Source organism: Pleurodeles waltl, chromosome 2_1, assembly GCF_031143425.1.
Source record: "Pleurodeles waltl isolate 20211129_DDA chromosome 2_1, aPleWal1.hap1.20221129, whole genome shotgun sequence".
Lineage (NCBI taxonomy): Eukaryota > Metazoa > Chordata > Amphibia > Caudata > Salamandridae > Pleurodeles > Pleurodeles waltl.
The window spans coordinates 84,129,969-84,150,131 of NC_090438.1; the positions used below are offsets into that span (position 1 = coordinate 84,129,969).

The following is a 20,163-nucleotide window of genomic DNA, read 5'->3' on the forward strand; positions in this document are numbered from 1 at the left end:
TGTAACCTAGAGGCTTTAGGGTCAAGGCATTGGCGCTGAGGTATGGTTAGTGGGCCTCAGTGTCTGCTGAACTGAATAACCATCAACAGTCAAAAAACTTGGGGTGACCATACAAAAAGAGGCATTTCCTTGTAGAAGGTCTCTCTCAAGAGAGGGAAGAGCCTTGGCTAGATCTGTTTGCTGCCGCTGAGAAGGTATAATGTAAGCGGGTCTGTGCACTGGAGTTACCAAAATGGCTCTCACTCTGCAACACTTTTCCTCTCTCGTGGAGTTCCGGCCTCCTGAATGCCTTTCCGCCAATACTACTACTGCCTAGAGTTCTGAAGAAGATTAGGAACAACCAGGCCAAAGGCTTTCTTGTGGCCCCTGGATTGGATACGGAGAATATGATATCCCAAGCTTCTGAGCATGAGCTTCTGTCCTCCGATCAGGCTGCCTCTTCAGAAAGAATTTTCTGTTGCTGCAGCAGGGGAGGGTTCTGCACCTGACCTGCACACCCTCCACCTTCATGCGTGGAGATTGAGTGCCGACACATTTAAATTTTTGGACCTTTATCCCCACCACCACCCCAACCCCCTCTAAAGTCTTTAATGTTGTTCTGTCCTCTGGGCGTCTGTCCACCAAGGTGGTATACACCTGCCTTTGGGACAAATTTGTGGCATGGTGAGCATTCAAAATCATTGACCACCTTTCAGCCCCATTATATCAGGCACTACAGTTTGTTCCGTCTCTGTTCCAGCTGGGTTTGCTCTGGGCTCGGTTTAAGGTAAACCGTCTGCATTCTTGTGGTTGCCTGACCAATTTGTGAGCAGGTTTCTGAAAGGCCTACAGGACATGCCACATCCACGATTCGCGCCCCCCTCCATCGCCTCAGTGGGATCTGATTCTGGTCCTCACATTTCTCAAGTGCATAGCCTTTGAGTCTCTACACAACTGCCCACTTTGCTAGTTTACCATCAAGACAGCTATTTTAGTTCCATAACAAAGGCTAGGTGGGTTACCGACATGTATATCGGCTATCCTGCTGCCTGTTTGCACATTGCAGCCAGATAAAGCAACAAAATATGAAATAGGCCTAAGGTTTTATTTAAAGAACAAGATACTTTGAGGTATAGCTTGGGCTGTCTCAGCCAAAGGGAGGATGAACATTTCCTGAGGTACCGGTCCGGTACCTACTGACAAACAGTGGTTGAAAGACTTAGTATTTTTTTAATTATACCACAGGCATGTGTCTCTCTATTGCCTCATGCATTGCATCCTACTTACACAGAGGGCCGCACATTGGATACTAACTCACTAACCACATTGTGAGCATTGTGCAGGTGGGATGTAAGAAAATTGAGGGAGTGACGATTAGAAACTGAAGTTCGATGCAGATAGCAAGACGGATCAGGGAAGGGATGAACATGTAATGCATATCCATCCTCTGATCTGTATTGGACAATCGCAGTCTTGCTGTTTATGCTACACATTATGTGAAACGCTGCTTCCATGCCTGTTGTGCTACAGGTTTTCTTACCTTTCCTGAAAAACTAATTAAAAAAATATAATAATAATGGGCTCTCCTCTTTATGAACGCCTGTCTGAGTCAGCTGGCTACTCTTCAGAGCTTTCCTCAGAGACCAGGAAACTGCCCTTTATGCAATTTATTGTCGTGCTGCCTCCAACATGCAGCTTGGGGCTTCAGAGCCTGCTGTAGGGGTGACTTGCATATTTTATATGTGAGTGTGCCATGTCATGTTTTCATTCATGGTTTGCACCATGGCGCACACCCTACAGTGGCGGTCTGTATGTAATTGGTATGGGAGTCCCTTAGAGTGGCATAATACATCCTGCAGCCCTTAAGGACCCACTTTAGTGCCTATCTGGGGCCTCCATCATAGTTTAAAAGTGCATCTATGGTAAATGTTTTGGATCAAACCAACCACACAATGTGAACGTCCTTTATTCCTCTTTAAACCCCCTTATGACAACCGAGATATATATATATATATATATATATATATATATATATATATATATATATATATATATATATATATATATATATATGTATCTATATTGCACAACCTTCATACCTGTCCTGATGGCACTACTTTATGGTAACAAAATACTGCTACCATTGTTGTGACTGGTGACTCCTACTCTACAAAAGAGTGATTGTTTGATTTTTATTTTGGTGGCATAAAGGGGATTTTTTTACATTGTTCCCATTCTGGCATATTGTCGCGTCTGCACAGAGGACCTCATACACCCAAAGTTCTCTTGTATTTTATTGCACCTTAATTTATTGATACCAGGTTCCTTACATGGCTGGTTTAGTTCCACTTCTTATCATTGACACCAGTTTTATCCTAAGTACTGTGTATTCAGTGCCCATTTAGGTTATTTGCTATGGCTCTCCTTCCTGCGGTTGGCACCTTACTTGTTATATAGAACTTCATATTGTCCTTAGCCTTTGGGTTACATATAACTAGTGACTCCTCTATGTATCTCAGGCATAATTGTTGATGTAATGATGATGATCCCGTCATTTGGCTAAGGAGTCCAAATGTCGTTTACCTATGTACCTTGACTTAAATTTTCGTATCTGTGTGTTCGGTGGCATGTGTAGCTGCAGATACACATGCTGTGCATAGTCTGCCGTCTGGTGTTGGGTCGGAGTGTTACAAGTTGTTTTTCTTCGAAGAAGTCTTTTTGAGTCACGAGACCGAGGGACTCCTCCTACTTTGGTTCCATTGCGCATGGGCGTCGACTCCATGTTAGATTGTTTTTTTTCCGCCATCGGGTTCGGACGTGTTCCTTTTCGCTCCGTGTTTCGGGTCAGAAAGTTAGTCAGAATCAACGGAAAATTCGTCGGTATTGTTTCGTTCGGTATCGGGTTAGATTAAAATCGACACCGAATCTTGAAGAGCTCCGGTAGCCCTTCGGGGTAATTTCGATCCCCCGTCGGGGCCTGGTCGGCCCGACCGCGTGCAACATCGAGACTGATGGAACGGACCCCGTTCCGATTCTGTCCTAAATGCCACAGTAAATATCCCTATACAGACCAACATTTGGTCTGTAACTTGTGCCTGTCACCCGAGCACAAAGAAGAGACGTGTGAGGCCTGTCGAGCGTTTCGGTCGAGAAAAACGCTCCGAGACCGAAGAGCCAGAAGGTTGCAGATGGCGTCCACGCCGACAGGACAACAACGGTTCGAGGAAGAGGGAGAAGAAGAAACATTCTCCATCCACGAATCGGATTCCGAAGAATTCAACGTCGAAGAAACCGTGAGTAAGACGTCGAAACAAGCATCACACAGAAAAACAGACAAAGCCCAGGGGACGCCACTGCCGACAGGCCATGGCTCAACCCATAAAGTAGGTGACCGTCCATCGGCACCGAAAAAGGGCGAGCTGGTGCCCAGATCGTCCGACTCAGGTCGAGACACAGGCACGCAGCAATCTCGGGACCGAGAAAGTGCCGCAGAAAAGGGTCGACACAGAGATAGCGGCACCGAAGCTGCTCGGCACAGAGATAGCGGCACCGAAGATGGTCGACGCCAAGAAGGTACGACACCGAAAAAGAGGAAAATCTCTTCGGAGCCGAAAACAACAAAAGACACGGTTTTGGTGCCAAAACGCCCAGCAACCGAACCGAAAGCCAGTTCCTACTCAGAGGAACAATCACTGTCCTCCCAACTTCAAAAACACAGATTTGAGGAGGAATTACAAACAACAGCTGTAGATCACACGCAAAAGCAGATCTTTATACAAAGTGGTACAGGGAAGATCAGCACCCTTCCCCCAATCAGAAGAAAAAGGAAACTGGATTTCCAACAACAAGAAAAAACACCACAAGCAAAAGTGGTAAAGAATGTAACTCCACCACCCTCTCCACCACCGGCAACTCATATATCACCGGCACAGACTCCGTCACAATCACCAGCTCATACCACCATGAGCCAAGATGACCAGGACACATGGGATCTCTATGACGCCCCAGTATCGGACAATAGCCCTGAGTCGTACCCCACTAAGCCCTCACCACCTGAGGACAGTACAGCGTATGCTCAGGTGGTAGCTAGGGCAGCAGAGTTTCATAACGTATCGCTACATTCAGAGCCTATGGAGGATGACTTCCTTTTTAACACCCTGTCCTCCACCCATAGCAATTATCAAAGCCTTCCTATGCTCCCGGGAATGCTAAGGCACGCTAAACAAATCTTTAAGGAGCCAGTTAAAAGCAGAGCAATAACCCCAAGGGTGGAGAAGAAATACAAGGCACCACCCACAGACCCTGCTTTTATTACATCACAACTGACACCAGATTCAGTTGTCGTAGGAGCAGCTCGTGAAAGAGCCAACTCGCACACATCAGGCGACGCACCACCTCCAGACAAGGAGAGCCGAAAGTTTGATGCAGCCGGGAAAAGGGTTGCAGTACAAGCTACAAATCAGTGGCGCATCGCCAACTCTCAGGCACTCCTAGTGCGATATGACAGAGCCCATTGGGACGAGATGCAGCATCTCATCGAGCACCTCCCCAAAGAATTCCAAAAACGGGCAAAACAAGTGGTTGAAGAGGGACAAAACATATCCAACAACCAAATCCGTTCTTCTATGGATGCAGCAGATACAGCTGCAAGAACTATAAATACTGATGTAACGATAAGGAGGCACGCATGGCTGCGCACGTCCGGCTTCAAACCTGAGATACAACAGGCAGTGCTCAATATGCCGTTCAATGAACAACAATTGTTTGGACCAGAAGTGGACACTGCAATTGAAAAATTAAAGAAAGACACTGACACGGCTAAAGCCATGGGCGCACTCTATTCCCCGCAGGGCAGAGGCACATTTGGCACATTTCGCAAACTACTTTCAGAGGAGGGTTTCGAGGTCAAGCCACACAAGCCAGCACCTCACAAACAACACCGTCTACCTACCAGGAACAGTATCAAAGGGGAGGCTTTCGGGGCCAATACAGAGGGGGCCAATTCCCAAGAAACCGGGGAAAATTTCAAGGGCCCAAAACCCCTCAAAACAAGCAGTGACTCACAAGTCACTCAACCCCTTCACACAACACCAGTGGGGGGAAGACTAAGCCAGTTCTACAAATCTTGGGAGGAGATAACAACAGACACTTGGGTCTTAGCAATTATCCAACATGGTTATTGCATAGAATTTCTCCAACTCCCTCCAAACGTCCCACCGAAAACACAAAATATGTCAAAACAGCATTTAGACCTTCTACAACTAGAAGTTCAAGCATTACTGCAAAAAGACGCAATAGAATTAGTACCAGGTCCACAAAAGAACACAGGAGTTTACTCACTGTACTTTCTAATACCAAAAAAGGACAAAACTCTGAGACCGATATTAGATCTCAGAACATTAAACACCTTCATCAAATCAGAACACTTTCACATGGTCACGTTACAAGACGTAATACCACTACTGAAACAGCAGGACTACATGACAACCTTAGATCTAAAAGACGCGTATTTCCATATACCGATACATCCCTCGCACAGGAAATACCTACGGTTCGTATTCAAAGGAATACACTACCAATTCAAAGTGTTGCCATTCGGAATAACAACCGCGCCAAGAGTCTTTACGAAATGTCTAGCAGTAGTAGCTGCACATATCAGAAGGCAGCAAATACACGTGTTCCCGTACCTAGACGATTGGTTAATAAAAACCAACTCGCTAACAAAGTGTTCACACCACACAGATTGTTATACAAACCCTTTGCAAACTGGGTTTCTCCATCAACTATGCAAAGTCACACATTCTGCCGTGTCAAACACAGCAATACTTAGGAGCGACAATCACACAACAAAGGGGATAGCCACTCCAAGTCCACAAAGGGTTCACAATTTTCACAAGGTGATACAAGCTATGTATCCAACACAAAAAGTACATGCAAAGATGGTATTAAAACTCCTAGGCATGATGTCCTCATGCATAGCCATTGTCCCAAACGCAAGATTGCACATGAGGCCTTTACAACAGTGCCTAGCATCACAATGGTCACACGCACAGGGTCAACTTCTAGATCTGGTGTTGATAGACCGCCAAACATATATCTCGCTTCTGTGGTGGAACAGTACAAATTTAAACAAAGGGCGGCCTTTCCAAGACCCAGTGCCACAATACGTGATAACAACAGATGCTTCCATGACAGGGTGGGGGGCACACCTCAATCAACGAAGCATACAAGGACAATGGGACGTACATCAAAGAAAGTTTCATATCGATCACCTCGAATTGTTAGCAGTATTTCTAGCGTTGAAAGCATTCCAACCCATAATAACCCACAAATACATTCTGGTCAAAACAGACAACATGACAACAATGTATTATTTAACCCCTTCTGTGCCGCGGACGTAGTGGTTACGTCCTGCGGCACAGTGCTGCTGTGCCGAGGACGTAACCACTACGTCCTCGGCACACAGCCCAGAGGGAGCGCTCTCGCTCCCTCTGTGTGCTTCCCCCCACCCCCCCAAAGTCAGGGATGGAAGGGGAAGCCCTTCCCCTTCCACCCCCGACCCCCCCAACCCGCCCTGTGACGTCAGCGCGCGAGCGCGCGCTGATTAGTCACAGGGTCTCCCCCATCGCGCTGGAAGCTCTGCTTCCAGCGCGATTGAAAAAGAAATGCTTTTGCATTTCTCTTTCAATCACTGGGGGAGGCCCCGAGAGGCTTCAAAAGGGAAGGAAATGTATTTCCTTCCCTTTGAAGTCTCTCACAGGTTTCAAAAGCCGGATTGCTTGCAATCCGGCTTTTGAAACCCCACTAGACACCAGGGATTTTTTTTTTCTCAATGAAATTGGCAAAAGGGAGCGACCCCTTGGGCAAGGGTCGCTCCCAGGGGGGCATTTTTTTAGGAAGGCCTTTTCTGCCCCCCCTGGGGGCAGATTGGCCTATTATTAGGCCGATCTGCCCCCAGGGACCTTTTTTTTTTTTTTTTTTTTTTTTTTTTTTGTGATGTTTTCTTTTTTTGTAGGTGGGGAGCGACCCCTTAGGCAAGGGTCGCTCCCCTGGGGGGTAAATTATATTTAGGCCATTTCTGCCCCCCTTGGGGGCAGATTGGCCTATTTTGATGAGGCCAATCTGCCCCCAAGGGGGGCAGAAACCATTAGACACCAGGGAGTTTTTTTTGCGCGCGAATTTCACGCAACGGGAGCGACCCCTTGGGCAAGGGTCGCTCCCTGGGGGGGTGGGGGGTTATTTTAGGCCATTTCTGCCCCCCTGGGGGGTAGATCAGCCTATTTTGATTCGGCTGATCTGCCCCCAAGGGGGGCAGAAACCACTAGGCACCAGGGATTTTTTTGTTTTTTCGTTTTACAGATGGGGAGCGACCCCTTGGACAAGGGTCGCTCCCCTGGAGGGGCAAAATGTATTTAGGCCAGTTCTGCCCGCTTTGGGGGCAGATCGGCCGATTTTAGGTCAATCTGCCCCCAAGGGGGGCAGAAACCACTAGGCACCAGGGATCTTTTTTTTGCGCCGTCACGCAAGGGGAGCGACCTTGTAGGCAAGGGTCGCTCCCCGGGGGGGGTGGGGGGGACAAAATTATTTTAGGCCATCTCTGCCCCCCCTGGGGGCAGATCGGCCTATTGGTATTAGGCCGATCTACCCCCAGGGGGGGCAGAAACCTCTAGGCGCCAGGGCAAATGTTTTTTTTTTTTTGTTTGTTTGTTTTTTTAGAGATGGGGAGCGACCCATCAGACAAGGGTTGCTCCCCTGGGGGGCAAACTGTGTTTAGACCATTTCTGCCCCCCTTGGGGGCAGATTGGTCGATTTTATGTCAATCTGCCCCCAAGGGGTCAGAAACCACTAGGCACCGGGGATTTGTTTCTTGGCGCCAATGTCACGCAGGGGGAGCGACCCCGTAGGCAAGGGTCGCTCCTGGTGGGGGGGTGGGGGTTGGGGATGCAAATTTATTTTAGGCCATTTCTGCCCCCCCTGGGGGAAGATCGGCCTATTATTAGGCCGATCTGCCCCCAGGGGGGGCAGAAACCTGTAGGCGCCAGGGCACATTTTTTTTGTGTGTTTTTTTTTTTAGAGATGGGGAGCGACCCATCAGACAAGGGTTGCTCCCCTGGGGGGCAAACTGTATTTAGAGCATTTCTGCCCCCCCTTGGGGGCAGATGGGTCGATTTTAGGTCAACCTGCCCGCAAGGGGGCAGAAACCACTAGGCACCGGGGATTTGTTTTTTGGCGCCAATGTCACGCAGGGGGAGCGACCCCGTAGGCAAGGGTCGCTCCTGGTGGGGGGGTGGGGGTTGGTGATGCAAATTTATTTTAGGCCATTTCTGCCCCCCTGGGGGAAGATCGGCCTATTATTAGGCCGATCTGCCCCCAGGGGGGGCAGAAACCTGTAGGCGCCAGGGCACATTTTTTTTGTGTGGTTTTTTTTAGAGATGGGGAGCGACCCATCAGACAAGGGTTGCTCCCCTGGGGGGCAAACTGTATTTAGAGCATTTCTGCCCCCCTGGGGGCAGATTGGTCGATTTTATGTCAATCTGCCCCCAAGGGGGCAGAAACCACTAGGCACCGGGGATTTGTTTTTTGGCGCCAATGTCACTCAGGGGGAGCGACCCCGTATGCAAGGGTCGCTCCTGGTGGGGGGGTGGGGGTTGGGGATGCAAATTTATTTTAGGCCATTTCTGCCCCCCTGGGGGAAGATCGGCCTATTATTAGGCCGATCTGCCCCCAGGGGGGGCAGAAACCTGTAGGCGCCAGGGCACATTTTTTTTGTGTGGTTTTTTTTAGAGATGGGGAGCGACCCATCAGACAAGGGTTGCTCCCCTGGGGGGCAAACTGTATTTAGAGCATTTCTGCCCCCCTGGGGGCAGATTGGTCGATTTTATGTCAATCTGCCCCCAAGGGGGCAGAAACCACTAGGCACCGGGGATTTGTTTTTTGGCGCCAATGTCACTCAGGGGGAGCGACCCCGTATGCAAGGGTCGCTCCTGGTGGGGGGGTGGGGGTTGGGGATGCAAATTTATTTTAGGCCATTTCTGCCCCCCCTGGGGGAAGATCGGCCTATTATTAGGCCGATCTGCCCCCAGGGGGGGCAGAAACCTGTAGGCGCCAGGGCACATTTTTTTTGTGTGTTTTTTTTTTTTTAGAGATGGGGAGCGACCCATCAGACAAGGGTTGCTCCCCTGGGGGGCAAACTGTATTTAGAGCATTTCTGCCCCCCTGGGGGCAGATTGTTCGATTTTATGTCAATCTGCCCCCAAGGGGGCAGAAACCACTAGGCACCGGGGATTTGTTTTTTGGCGCCAATGTCACGCAGGGGGAGCGACCCCGTAGGCAAGGGTCGCTCCCGGGGGGGGTGGAGGTTCGGGGGGCAAATTTATTTTAGGCCATTTCTGACCCCCCTGGGGGAAGATCGGCCTATTATTAGGCCGATCTGCCCCCAGGGGGGGCAGAAACCTGTAGGCGCCAGGACAAATTTGTTTTTTGTGTTTTTTTGTTTGTTTGTTTGTTTTTTTAGAGATGGGGAGCGACCCATCAGACAAGGGTCGCTCCCCTGGAGGGCAAAGTGTGTTTAGACCATTTCTCCCCCCCTTGGGGGCAGATTGGTCAATTTTAGGGCAATCTGCCCCCAAGGGGGCAGAAACCACTAGGCACCGGGGATTTGTTGTTTGACGCCAATGTCACGCAGGGGGAGCGACCCCGTAGGCAAGGGTCGCTCCTGGGCAGGGGGGGGGGGGTCAAATTTATTTTAGGGCATTTCCCCCCCCCCCCCGGGCCGGCTGAGCTAGAGGTCAAAATCCACAGGTAGGCACTTTGCAAAAAACACCTCTGTTTTTTGTGAAAAAATATGTTGTGTCCACGTTGTGTTTTGGGCCATTTCCTTTTGTGGGCGCTAGGCCTACCCACACAAGTGAGGTACCATTTTTATGGAGAGACTTAAGGGAACGCTGGGTGGAAGGAAATTTGTGGCTCCTCTCAGATTCCAGAACTTTCTGTCACCGAAATGAGAGGAAAAAGTGTTTTTGGGCCAAATTTTGATGTTTGCAAAGGATTCTGGGTAACAGAACCTAGTCAGAGCCCCGCAAATCACCCCATCTTGGATTCCCCTAGGTCTCTAGTTTTCAAAAATGCGCTGGTTTGCTAGGTTTCTCCAGGTGCCGGCTGAGCTAGAGGCCAAAATCCACAGGTAAGCACTGTTTTCCATGAAAAAATTTGATGTGTCCACGTTGTGTTTTGGTCCGTTTCCTGTCGCGAGCGCTAGGCCTACCCACACAAGTGAGGTATCATTTTTATCGGGAGACGTGGGGAAACGCTGGGTGGAAGGAAATTTGTGGCTCCTCTCAGATTCCAGAACTTTCTGCCACAGAAATGTGAGGAACATGTGTTTTTTTAGCCAAATTTTGAGGTTTGCAAAGGATTCTGTGTAACAGAACCTGGTCCGAGCCACACAAGTCATCCCTCCTTGGATTCCCCTAGGTCTCTAGTTTTCAGAAATGCACAGGTTTGGTAGGTTTCCCTAGGTGCCGGCTGAGCTAGAGGCCAAAATCTACAGGTAGGCACTTCGCAAAAAACACCTCTGTTTTTTTCCAAAATTTAGGATGTGTCCACGTTGCGCTTTGGGGTGTTTCCTGTCGCCGGCGCTAGGCCTACCCACGCAAGTGAGGTATCATTTTTATCGGGAGACTTGGGGGAACGCTGGGTGGAAGGAAATTTGTAGCTCCTCTCAGATTCCAGAACTTTCTGCCACAGAAATGTGAGGGACATGTGTTTTTTTAGCCAAATTTTGAGGTTTGCAAAGGATTCTGGGTAACAGAACCTGGTCCGAGCCCCGCAAGTCACCCCTCCTTGGATTCCCCTAGGTCTCTAGTTTTCAGAAATGCATAGGTTTGGTAGGTTTCCCTAGGTGGCGGCTGAGCTAGAGGCCAAAATCTACAGGTAGTCACTTTGCTAAAAACAGCTCTCTTTTCTGTGATATGTCCACGTTGTGTTTTGGGGCATATCCTGTCACGGGCGCTAGGCCTACCCACACAAGTGAGGTATCATTTTTATCGGGAGATGTGGGGGAACGCTGGGTGGAAGGAAATTTGTAGCTCCTCTCAGATTCCAGAACTTTCTGCCACAGAAATGTGAGGGACATGTGTTTTTTTAGCCAAATTTTGAGGTTTGCAAAGGATTCTGGGTAACAGAACCTGGTCCGAGCCCCGCAAGTCACCCCTCCTTGGATTCCCCTAGGTCTCTAGTTTTCAGAAATGCACAGGTTTGGTAGGTTTCCCTAGGTGCCGGCTGAGCTAGAGGCCAAAATCTACAGGTAGGCACTTCGCAAAAAACACCTCTGTTTTTTTCGAAAATTTAGGATGTGTCCACGTTGCGCTTTGGGGTGTTTCCTGTCGCCGGCGCTAGGCCTACCCACGCAAGTGAGGTATCATTTTTATCGGGAGACTTGGGGGAACGCTGGGTGGAAGGAAATTTGTAGCTCCTCTCAGATTCCAGAACTTTCTGCCACAGAAATGTGAGGGACATGTGTTTTTTTAGCCAAATTTTGAGGTTTGCAAAGGATTCTGGGTAACAGAACCTGGTCCGAGCCCCGCAAGTCACCCCTCCTTGGATTCCCCTAGGTCTCTAGTTTTCAGAAATGCATAGGTTTGGTAGGTTTCCCTAGGTGGCGGCTGAGCTAGAGGCCAAAATCTACAGGTAGTCACTTTGCTAAAAACAGCTCTGTTTTCTGTGATATGTCCACGTTGTGTTTTGGGGCATATCCTGTCGCGGGCGCTAGGCCTACCCACACAAGTGAGGTATCATTTTTATCGGGAGACGTGGGGGAACGCTGGGTGGAAGGAAATTTGTGGCTCCTCTCAGATTCCAGAACTTTCTGCCACAGAAATGTGAGGAACATGTGTTTTTTTAGCCAAATTTTGAGGTTTGCAAAGGATTCTGGGTAACAGAACCTGGTCCGAGCCCCGCAAGTCACCCCTCCTTGGATCCCCCTAGGTCTCTAGTTTTCAGAAATGCACAGGTTTGGTAGGTTTCCCTAGGTGGCGGCTGAGCTAGAGGCCAAAATCTACAGGTAGTCACTTTGCTAAAAACAGCTCTGTTTTCTGTGATATGTCCACGTTGTGTTTTGGGGCATATCCTGTCGCGGGCGCTAGGCCTACCCACACAAGTGAGGTATCATTTTTATCGGGAGACGTGGGGGAACGCTGGGTGGAAGGAAATTTGTGGCTCCTCTCAGATTCCAGAACTTTCTGCCACAGAAATGTGAGGAACATGTGTTTTTTTAGCCAAATTTTGAGGTTTGCAAAGGATTCTGGGTAACAGAACCTAGTCCGAGCCACACAAGTCACCCCTCCTTGGATTCCCCTAGGTCTCTAGTTTTCAGAAATGCATAGGTTTGGTAGGTTTCCCTAGGTGGCGGCTGAGCTAGAGGCCAAAATCTACAGGTAGTCACTTTGCTAAAAACAGCTCTGTTTTCTGTGATATGTCCACGTTGTGTTTTGGGGCATATCCTGTCGTGGGCGCTAGGCCTACCCACACAAGTGAGGTATCATTTTTATCGGGAGACGTGGGGGAACGCTGGGTGGAAGGAAATTTGTGGCTCCTCTCAGATTCCAGAACTTTCTGCCACAGAAATGTGAGGAACATGTGTTTTTTTAGCCAAATTTTGAGGTTTGCAAAGGATTCTGGGTAACAGAACCTGGTCCGAGCCACACAAGTCACCCCTCCTTGGATTCCCCTAGGTCTCTAGTTTTCAGAAATGCATAGGTTTGGTAGGTTTCCCTAGGTGGCGGCTGAGCTAGAGGCCAAAATCTACAGGTAGTCACTTTGCTAAAAACAGCTCTGTTTTCTGTGATATGTCCACGTTGTGTTTTGGGGCATATCCTGTCGCGGGCGCTAGGCCTACCCACACAAGTGAGGTATCATTTTTATCGGGAGACGTGGGGGAACGCTGGGTGGAAGGAAATTTGTGGCTCCTCTCAGATTCCAGAACTTTCTGCCACAGAAATGTGAGGAACATGTGTTTTTTTAGCCAAATTTTGAGGTTTGCAAAGGATTCTGGGTAACAGAACCTGGTCCGAGCCACACAAGTCACCCCTCCTTGGATTCCCCTAGGTCTCTAGTTTTCAGAAATGCATAGGTTTGGTAGGTTTCCCTAGGTGGCGGCTGAGCTAGAGGCCAAAATCTACAGGTAGTCACTTTGCTAAAAACAGTTCTGTTTTCTGTGATATGTCCACGTTGTGTTTTGGGGCATATCCTGTCGCGGGCGCTAGGCCTACCCACACAAGTGAGGTATCATTTTTATCGGGAGACTTGGGGGAACATAGAATAGCAAAACAAGTGTTATTGCCCCTTGTCTTTCTCTACATTTATTCCTTCCAAATATAGGGGTGTGTGTAAAAAAGACATCTATTTGAGAAATTCCATGTAATTCACATGCTACTATGGTCACCCCGGAATTCAGAGATGTGCAAATAACCACTGCTCCTCAACACCTTATCTTGTGCCCTTTTTGGAAATGCAAAGGTTTTCTTGATAGCTATTTTTTACTCCTTATATTTCAGCAAATGAATTACTGTATACCCGGTATAGAATGAAAACGCACTGCAGGGTGCAGCTCATTTATTGGCTCTGGGTTCCTCGGGTTCTTGATGAACCTACAAACCCTATATATCCCCGCAACCAGAGGAGTCCAGCAGACGTAACGGTATATTGCTTTCGATAATCTGACATTGCAGGGAAAAGTTACAGAGTAAAAAGTAGAGAAAAATTGATGTTTTTTTCACCTCAATTTCAATATTTTTCTTTTTCAGCTGTTATTTTCTGTAGGAAACCCTTGTAGGATCTACACAAATGACCCCTTGCTGAATTCAGAATTTTGTCTACTTTTCAGAAATGTTTAGGTTTCTGGGATCCAGCATTGGTTTCATGACCATTCCGGTCACTGACTGGAAGGAGCCTGAAAGCACAAAAAATTGCACAAATGGGGTATGCCCCAGTAAAATGCCAAAATTGTGTTGAAAAATTGGGTTTTCTGATTCAAGTCTGCCTGTTCCTGAAAGCTGGGAAGCTGCTGAGTTTAGCACCGCAAACCCTTTGTTGATGCCATTTTCAGGGGAAAAACCACAAGCCTTCTTCTGCAGCCACTTTTTCCAATTTTTTTGAAAAAAACGAAATTTTCACTGTATTTTAGCCAATTTCTTGGCCTCCTTCAGGGGAACCCACAAAGTCTGGGTACCTCTAGAATCCCTAGGATGTTGGAAAAAAAGGACGCAAATTTGGCTTGGTTAGCTTATGTGGACAAAAAGTTATGAGGGCCTAAGCGCGAACTGCCCCAAATAGGCAAAAAAAGGCCCGGCACAGGAGGGGGAAAAGGCCTGGCAGCGAAGGGGTTAAACAAACAGGGGGGGGGACACACCCAACACAGTTGTGTCTCCTAACACAAAAAATATGGCATTGGGCAATTCACAACCACATTCGCCTAATAGCACAGTTTATTCCAGGGATCCAGAACCAGCTAGCAGACAATCTCTTTCGGGATCACCAACAGGTCCACGAATGGGAGATTCACACCCAAATCCTGAACACTTACTTCCAAATTTGGGGAACACCTCAAATAGATCTATTTGCAACAAAAGAAAACGCAAAATGCCAAAACTTCGCATCCAGGTACCCACACCGGCAATCTCAAGGCAATGCTCTATGGATGAATTGGTCAGGGATATTTGCATACGCTTTTCCCCCTCTCCCTCTCCTTCCATATCTAGTAAACAGATTGAGTCAAAACAAACTCAAACTCATTCTAATAGCACCAACATGGGCAAGACAACCTTGGTATACAACACTACTAGACCTGTCAGTAGTACCTCATGTCAAACTACCCAACAGGCCAGATCTGTTAACACAACACAAGCAACAAATCAGGCATCCAAACCCAGCATCGCTGAATCTAGCAATTTGGCTCCTGAAATCCTAGAATTTGGACACTTAAACCTCACACAGGAATGTATGGAGGTCATAAGACAAGCTAGAAGGCCATCCACTAGACACTGCTATGCAAGTAAATGGAAAAGATTTGTTTGCTACTGCCATAATAATCAAGTTCAACCATTGCATGCATCTCCAAAAGATGTTGTAGGGTATTTACTACATTTGCAAAAGTCAAATCTAGCTTTCTCTTCCATAAAGATACATCTCGCAGCAATATCTGCATACCTGCAAATTACTCATTCAACTTCCCTATTTAGAATACCTGTCATTAAAGCATTTATGGAAGGCCTAAAAAGAATTATACCACCAAGGACACCACCTGTTCCTTCATGGAACCTCAATATTGTCTTAACAAGACTCATGGGTCCACCTTTCGAACCCATGCATTCTTGCGAAATGCAATATCTAACGTGGAAAGTTGCATTTCTCATTGCCATTACATCTCTAAGAAGAGTAAGTGAAATTCAGGCATTTACTATACAAGAACCATTTATTCAAATACACAAAAATAAGGTAGTTCTAAGAACCAACCCAAAATTCTTACCAAAGGTCATCTCACCGTTCCACTTGAATCAAACAGTTGAATTGCCAGTGTTCTTTCCACAGCCAGACTCAATAGCTGAAAGAGCACTACATACATTAGACATCAAAAGAGCACTAATGTACTACATTGACAGAACAAAACTAATTAGGAAAACAAAACAACTATTTATTGCATTTCAAAAACCTCATACAGGAAATCCAATATCAAAACAAGGTATAGCTAGATGGATAGTTAGGTGCATCCAAACCTGCTATCTTAAAGCAAAGAGACAGCTGCCTATTACACCAAAGGCACACTCAACCAGAAAGAAAGGTGCTACCATGGCCTTTCTAGGAAATATTCCAATGAACAAAATATGTAAGGCAGCAACATGGTCTACGCCTCACACATTTACTAAGCACTACTGTGTAGACGTGTTATCTGCACAACAAGCCACAGTAGGTCAAGCTGTACTAAGAACTTTATTTCAAACTACTTCCACTCCTACAGGCTGAACCACGGCTTTTGGGGAGATAACTGCTTACTAGTCTATGCACAGCATGTGTATCTGCAGCTACACATGCCACCGAACGGAAAATGTCACTTACCCAGTGTACATCTGTTTGTGGCATTAGTCGCTGCAGATTCACATGCGCCCACCCGCCTCCCCGGGAGCCTGTAGCCGTTTGGAAGTAATCTTCAACATTTGTACATTTGTAAATATATTACTTTAACCTTCATTTTGTACATACTTATTCATTCCATTGCATGGGCACTATTACTAACATACACAACTCCTACCTCACCCTCTGCGGGGAAAACAATCTAACATGGAGTCGACGCCCATGCGCAATGGAACCAAAGTAGGAGGAGTCCCTCGGTCTCGTGACTCGAAAAGACTTCTTCGAAGAAAAACAACTTGTAACACTCCGACCCAACACCAGACGGCGGACTATGCACAGCATGGGAATCTGCAGCGACTAATGCCACGAACAGATGTACACTGGGTAAGTGACATTTTCCATATGTTGACATGAGCATAGGTACTGCTAGTAAGTGACTTTACCATGATGTTTTTTTTTTTTTTTTAGTCACTTGTGAAAGTGCCTATGTATGGAAGTCTCATGACCTTTCTTTTTGATGTTTTCCCACTGAAATGTTATCTTTCACTTCAATAACTGTATAAAACCATCAATTTGAATTACTTACAAATTTCTTTGAGTTTCTATTTAGTTTTTTTTTTTTTTTTTTCAACGGACCTTCACTCCTTCAGAAATAGTTACTAGTCTGGGTCATCCAACATAGTTTAAGAGTACACATCTATGGTAAATGTTTTGGATCAAACCAACCACACAAGGAGAACGTTCTTTAGCCTCCCGGAAACCACCTTAGGACAGCCGGTATATATTGCACAACCTTCATGTCTGTCCAGATGGTACTACTTTATGGTAACAAAATACCGCTACCAGCGTGGTCACTGGTGACCCCCTCCTCTACATTTACCAATATAACCTTAAGTTCTGCTGAGGTTGCCATCATCATGTCAGTTCTGTACTAGAGTGATTGCTTGACTTTTATTTTGGTGGCAGAAATGACATTGTTCCCATTCTGGCTTATGAGGGAACCAACACCCAAACAGTGGTCATCACTCGAGATATGGGTACTGGTATTTGGTTATCACAAAACAGTACCATGTTTACTCACGTAGAAGTACAGATTGCAAGGTTAACCTGAGGGATGTTTATTCGGCTGTCTCAAGTAACCTCTTATCCCACTCCTGTCCATTTTGTGCACTTGGTTGTATTGTATCAGAGAAGTTTGACACTCATTCAAACTGTTTTCTAAGATTTCCTCAAACCATGAAATATGTAAACAAGTGTCACTGAAATTCATTGTATGTATGTTTTTCTTGTATCAAAGTTATAAAAATGTCATGAAGTCAGTCTTTCTGGGATATGTTCAAATAGATGAAAAAAACATTTTCCCCACCATTGTGTTTAGTATTCAGTGAGGCCTCTGGTGATTCATTAAACATGAACACATAATATTGGCCGTGAACCTGCTTAACATGAAGGTACATGTTTGCCATATTTGATTGATTGTATCTGAAACACGTACAAATGCGACTGTGGCAGAAAGGTCTCCATTATTCAACTAATTTAATATGCTTTACTCTTGTTTCTGAAAATATCTTCAAGAGGAAGAAGGCAAATTGAAATTAGAATTTTGGGGTGGGGGTGTGACAGTAGTTAGAAGTATAATCTTATGCATGTAAAAAGCAAATTGTATACGTGCCATTCAATAGAGTCTTTATTACAGCATTCTTTGCTGATAAATACTTTGTTGTGAGAGTCTAAATTGTTTATTAATTCTGTTTAACTATTAGGGAAGAAATGCAAGATTTTCTTGACTGCATTGATGTGAGCCTTGAGGAGTTACAGGTTTTGTTGTCCAAGACTAAGTACAGCCTTGATCCTGAACTCATTGGCAATGTAAGTCTTTTTTGAATGTCATAATATCTTTCAGAAAACATTAAATATAACTGTCCCTAGGCTGTAGTATGGCCAGTGTTCGAAATGTAGTCTCTGGTTGGCAGTCAGTTTGCACTCTCGCTAAGCAGGGACCCTCACTCCAGTTAGGGTAAGGAAGATGCACAGCCCGGATAACCCCTGCTCACCCCTTTGGAGCTTGGCACAAGCAGTCAGGCTTACTTCAGAGGCATTTTGTAAAGTATTTGTGCCCACACACAAGAAACACAATGAAAACACCACAAAAGCACTCGGCACCCGTTTGGAAAAATAGCCAATATTTATCTGAGTAAAGCAAGACCAGAACAACAATAATGTAACATACACAAGCAAGGATACGAATTTTCAAAGATTAAACTTCAATATCGCTCTTAACACAATAGCTCCAACGTGGGCTATAACGATGTAGTTGACGGACTCGTTCCTAACAATTCGATGCCACTTGTGAGGAGGGCGGCGCTGGTCATGGAGTCGTGCGGTACTGTGCCTTTGGTAATGAGGAGACAAGCCGGCGCAGGGAGTCGGGGAGGTGAGGCGTCAATGGATCCGATGCGGTGTCTGTTCCTGACTGCAGAGCAGGGGAGGTGTGAGGTATCAGTTCCTGCTGATCTGCGGTGTGGGGAATCGATTAATCCGGTGGGTCAAGATGCGTTGGGCGACCTCTCATGGTCGCGGTCACGCCTCGGGGCTAAAGCAGCACCTTTGGCCAACCCAGCAAATCACACACAGCAAAGGGGCAGTACTCATCCTCCAGCTCTTCTCCTTGGCTGATGTTCCTCTTGATCCAGAAGTGTTCTAAAAGTCTGGGGTTTTGGGTCCACTACTTATACTCCCTTTCTGCCTTTGAAGTCGGCAAACTTCAAAGGAAAGTTTCTGCTATTCAAGAGATCCTGCCTTGCCCAGGCCTGGCTTCAGACACACTCCAGGGGACTGCAGACTGCATTGTGTGAGGACAGTCACAGCCCTTTCAGGTGCAGGTGTCACCTCCTCCCTCCCCCTCTAGCCCAGGAAGACCCATCAGGAAATACAGGACACACCTCAGCTTCCTTTGTGTCACTGTCTAGAGGGAATTCCCAAACAGCCCAACTGTCAGTCCGACCCAGACGTGGATTCCACAGGCAGGCAGAGGCACAGAATGGCAAGAAAATGCCCACTTCCTAAAAGTGGCGTTTTCAAACAGACAATCTAAAAAAACAACTCTACCAAAAGATGTATTTTTAATTGTGAGTTCAAGGGCCCCAAACTCCACATCTGGATCTGCTCCCAATGGGAATCTACACTTAAAAAATATTTAAAGGCAGGCCCCATGTTAACCTATGGGAGAGATAGGCCTTGCAAAAGTGAAATACGAAATTCGCAGTATTTCGTTATCAGAACATGTGAAACACACCAGTACATGTCCAACCTTTAAATACACTGCACCTTACTCATGGGACTACGTAGGGCCCACCTTAGGGGTGACTTGCATGTAGTGTAAAGGAAGGTTTGGGCCTAGCAAGTGGGCACATTTGCCAGGTCAAATTGGCAGTGCAAAACCCCAGACACTGGAGTGGCAGGTCTGAGACATGTTTACAGGGCTACTCATGTGGGTGGCACACGGCAGGCCCACTAGTAGCATTTGGGTTACCGGCCCTGGGCACCCCTAGTGCACTTTACTAGGGACTTACTAGTAAATCAGATATGCTAATCGGGGATGACTAATCATTATCACAATTTACACGGGGAGCACATTTACTTTAGCACTGGTCAGCAGTGGTAAATTGCCCAGAGTAACAAAAATGAAGATCAGCACCCAGTCAAGAGTATAGCAAGCAGAGGCAAAAAATACAGGAGAAACTACGCCAAGGATGCCGGGGTCTAATTGCCAGTATTAAACTTTATGAGGAACTTAACATGGTAGCACCTTGCAAAGCATTAAGAGCTACAGCCAACATACATTCCCAGGACAAATGTTCTCTTCTTCATGTGTAGGACATGTTAACCCCCATTTTCTGCCTGCTGTCAGTATGTTAGACTGTGTCTACTGGGTTCCTGCTAACCAAGACCCCAGTAGTTTTCCTCTCTCTTCTAAATTGTACCTTTTTCTTCCCACAGTTGGCATACTGGTTCCCCCATACCCACCCCCCCCCCCCCCCCCAACGTAAGTCCCTAGTA

The 20,163-nt window shown here is 46.7% G+C and overlaps 1 protein-coding gene across 2 annotated transcripts in view; it reads left to right on the plus strand.

Annotated features, from left to right (window-relative positions):
* The window catches only part of LOC138261372 (heat shock factor protein 3-like), a 271,372-nt gene that overhangs the window by 172,431 nt on the left and 78,778 nt on the right, over positions 1-20,163 (plus strand). For both annotated transcript variants that reach the window (XM_069210255.1, XM_069210265.1), the window contains exon 10: positions 17,868-17,973. In XM_069210255.1, the coding sequence (XP_069066356.1) occupies positions 17,868-17,973 (106 nt within the window). The remainder of the gene's footprint in view (positions 1-17,867; positions 17,974-20,163) is intronic.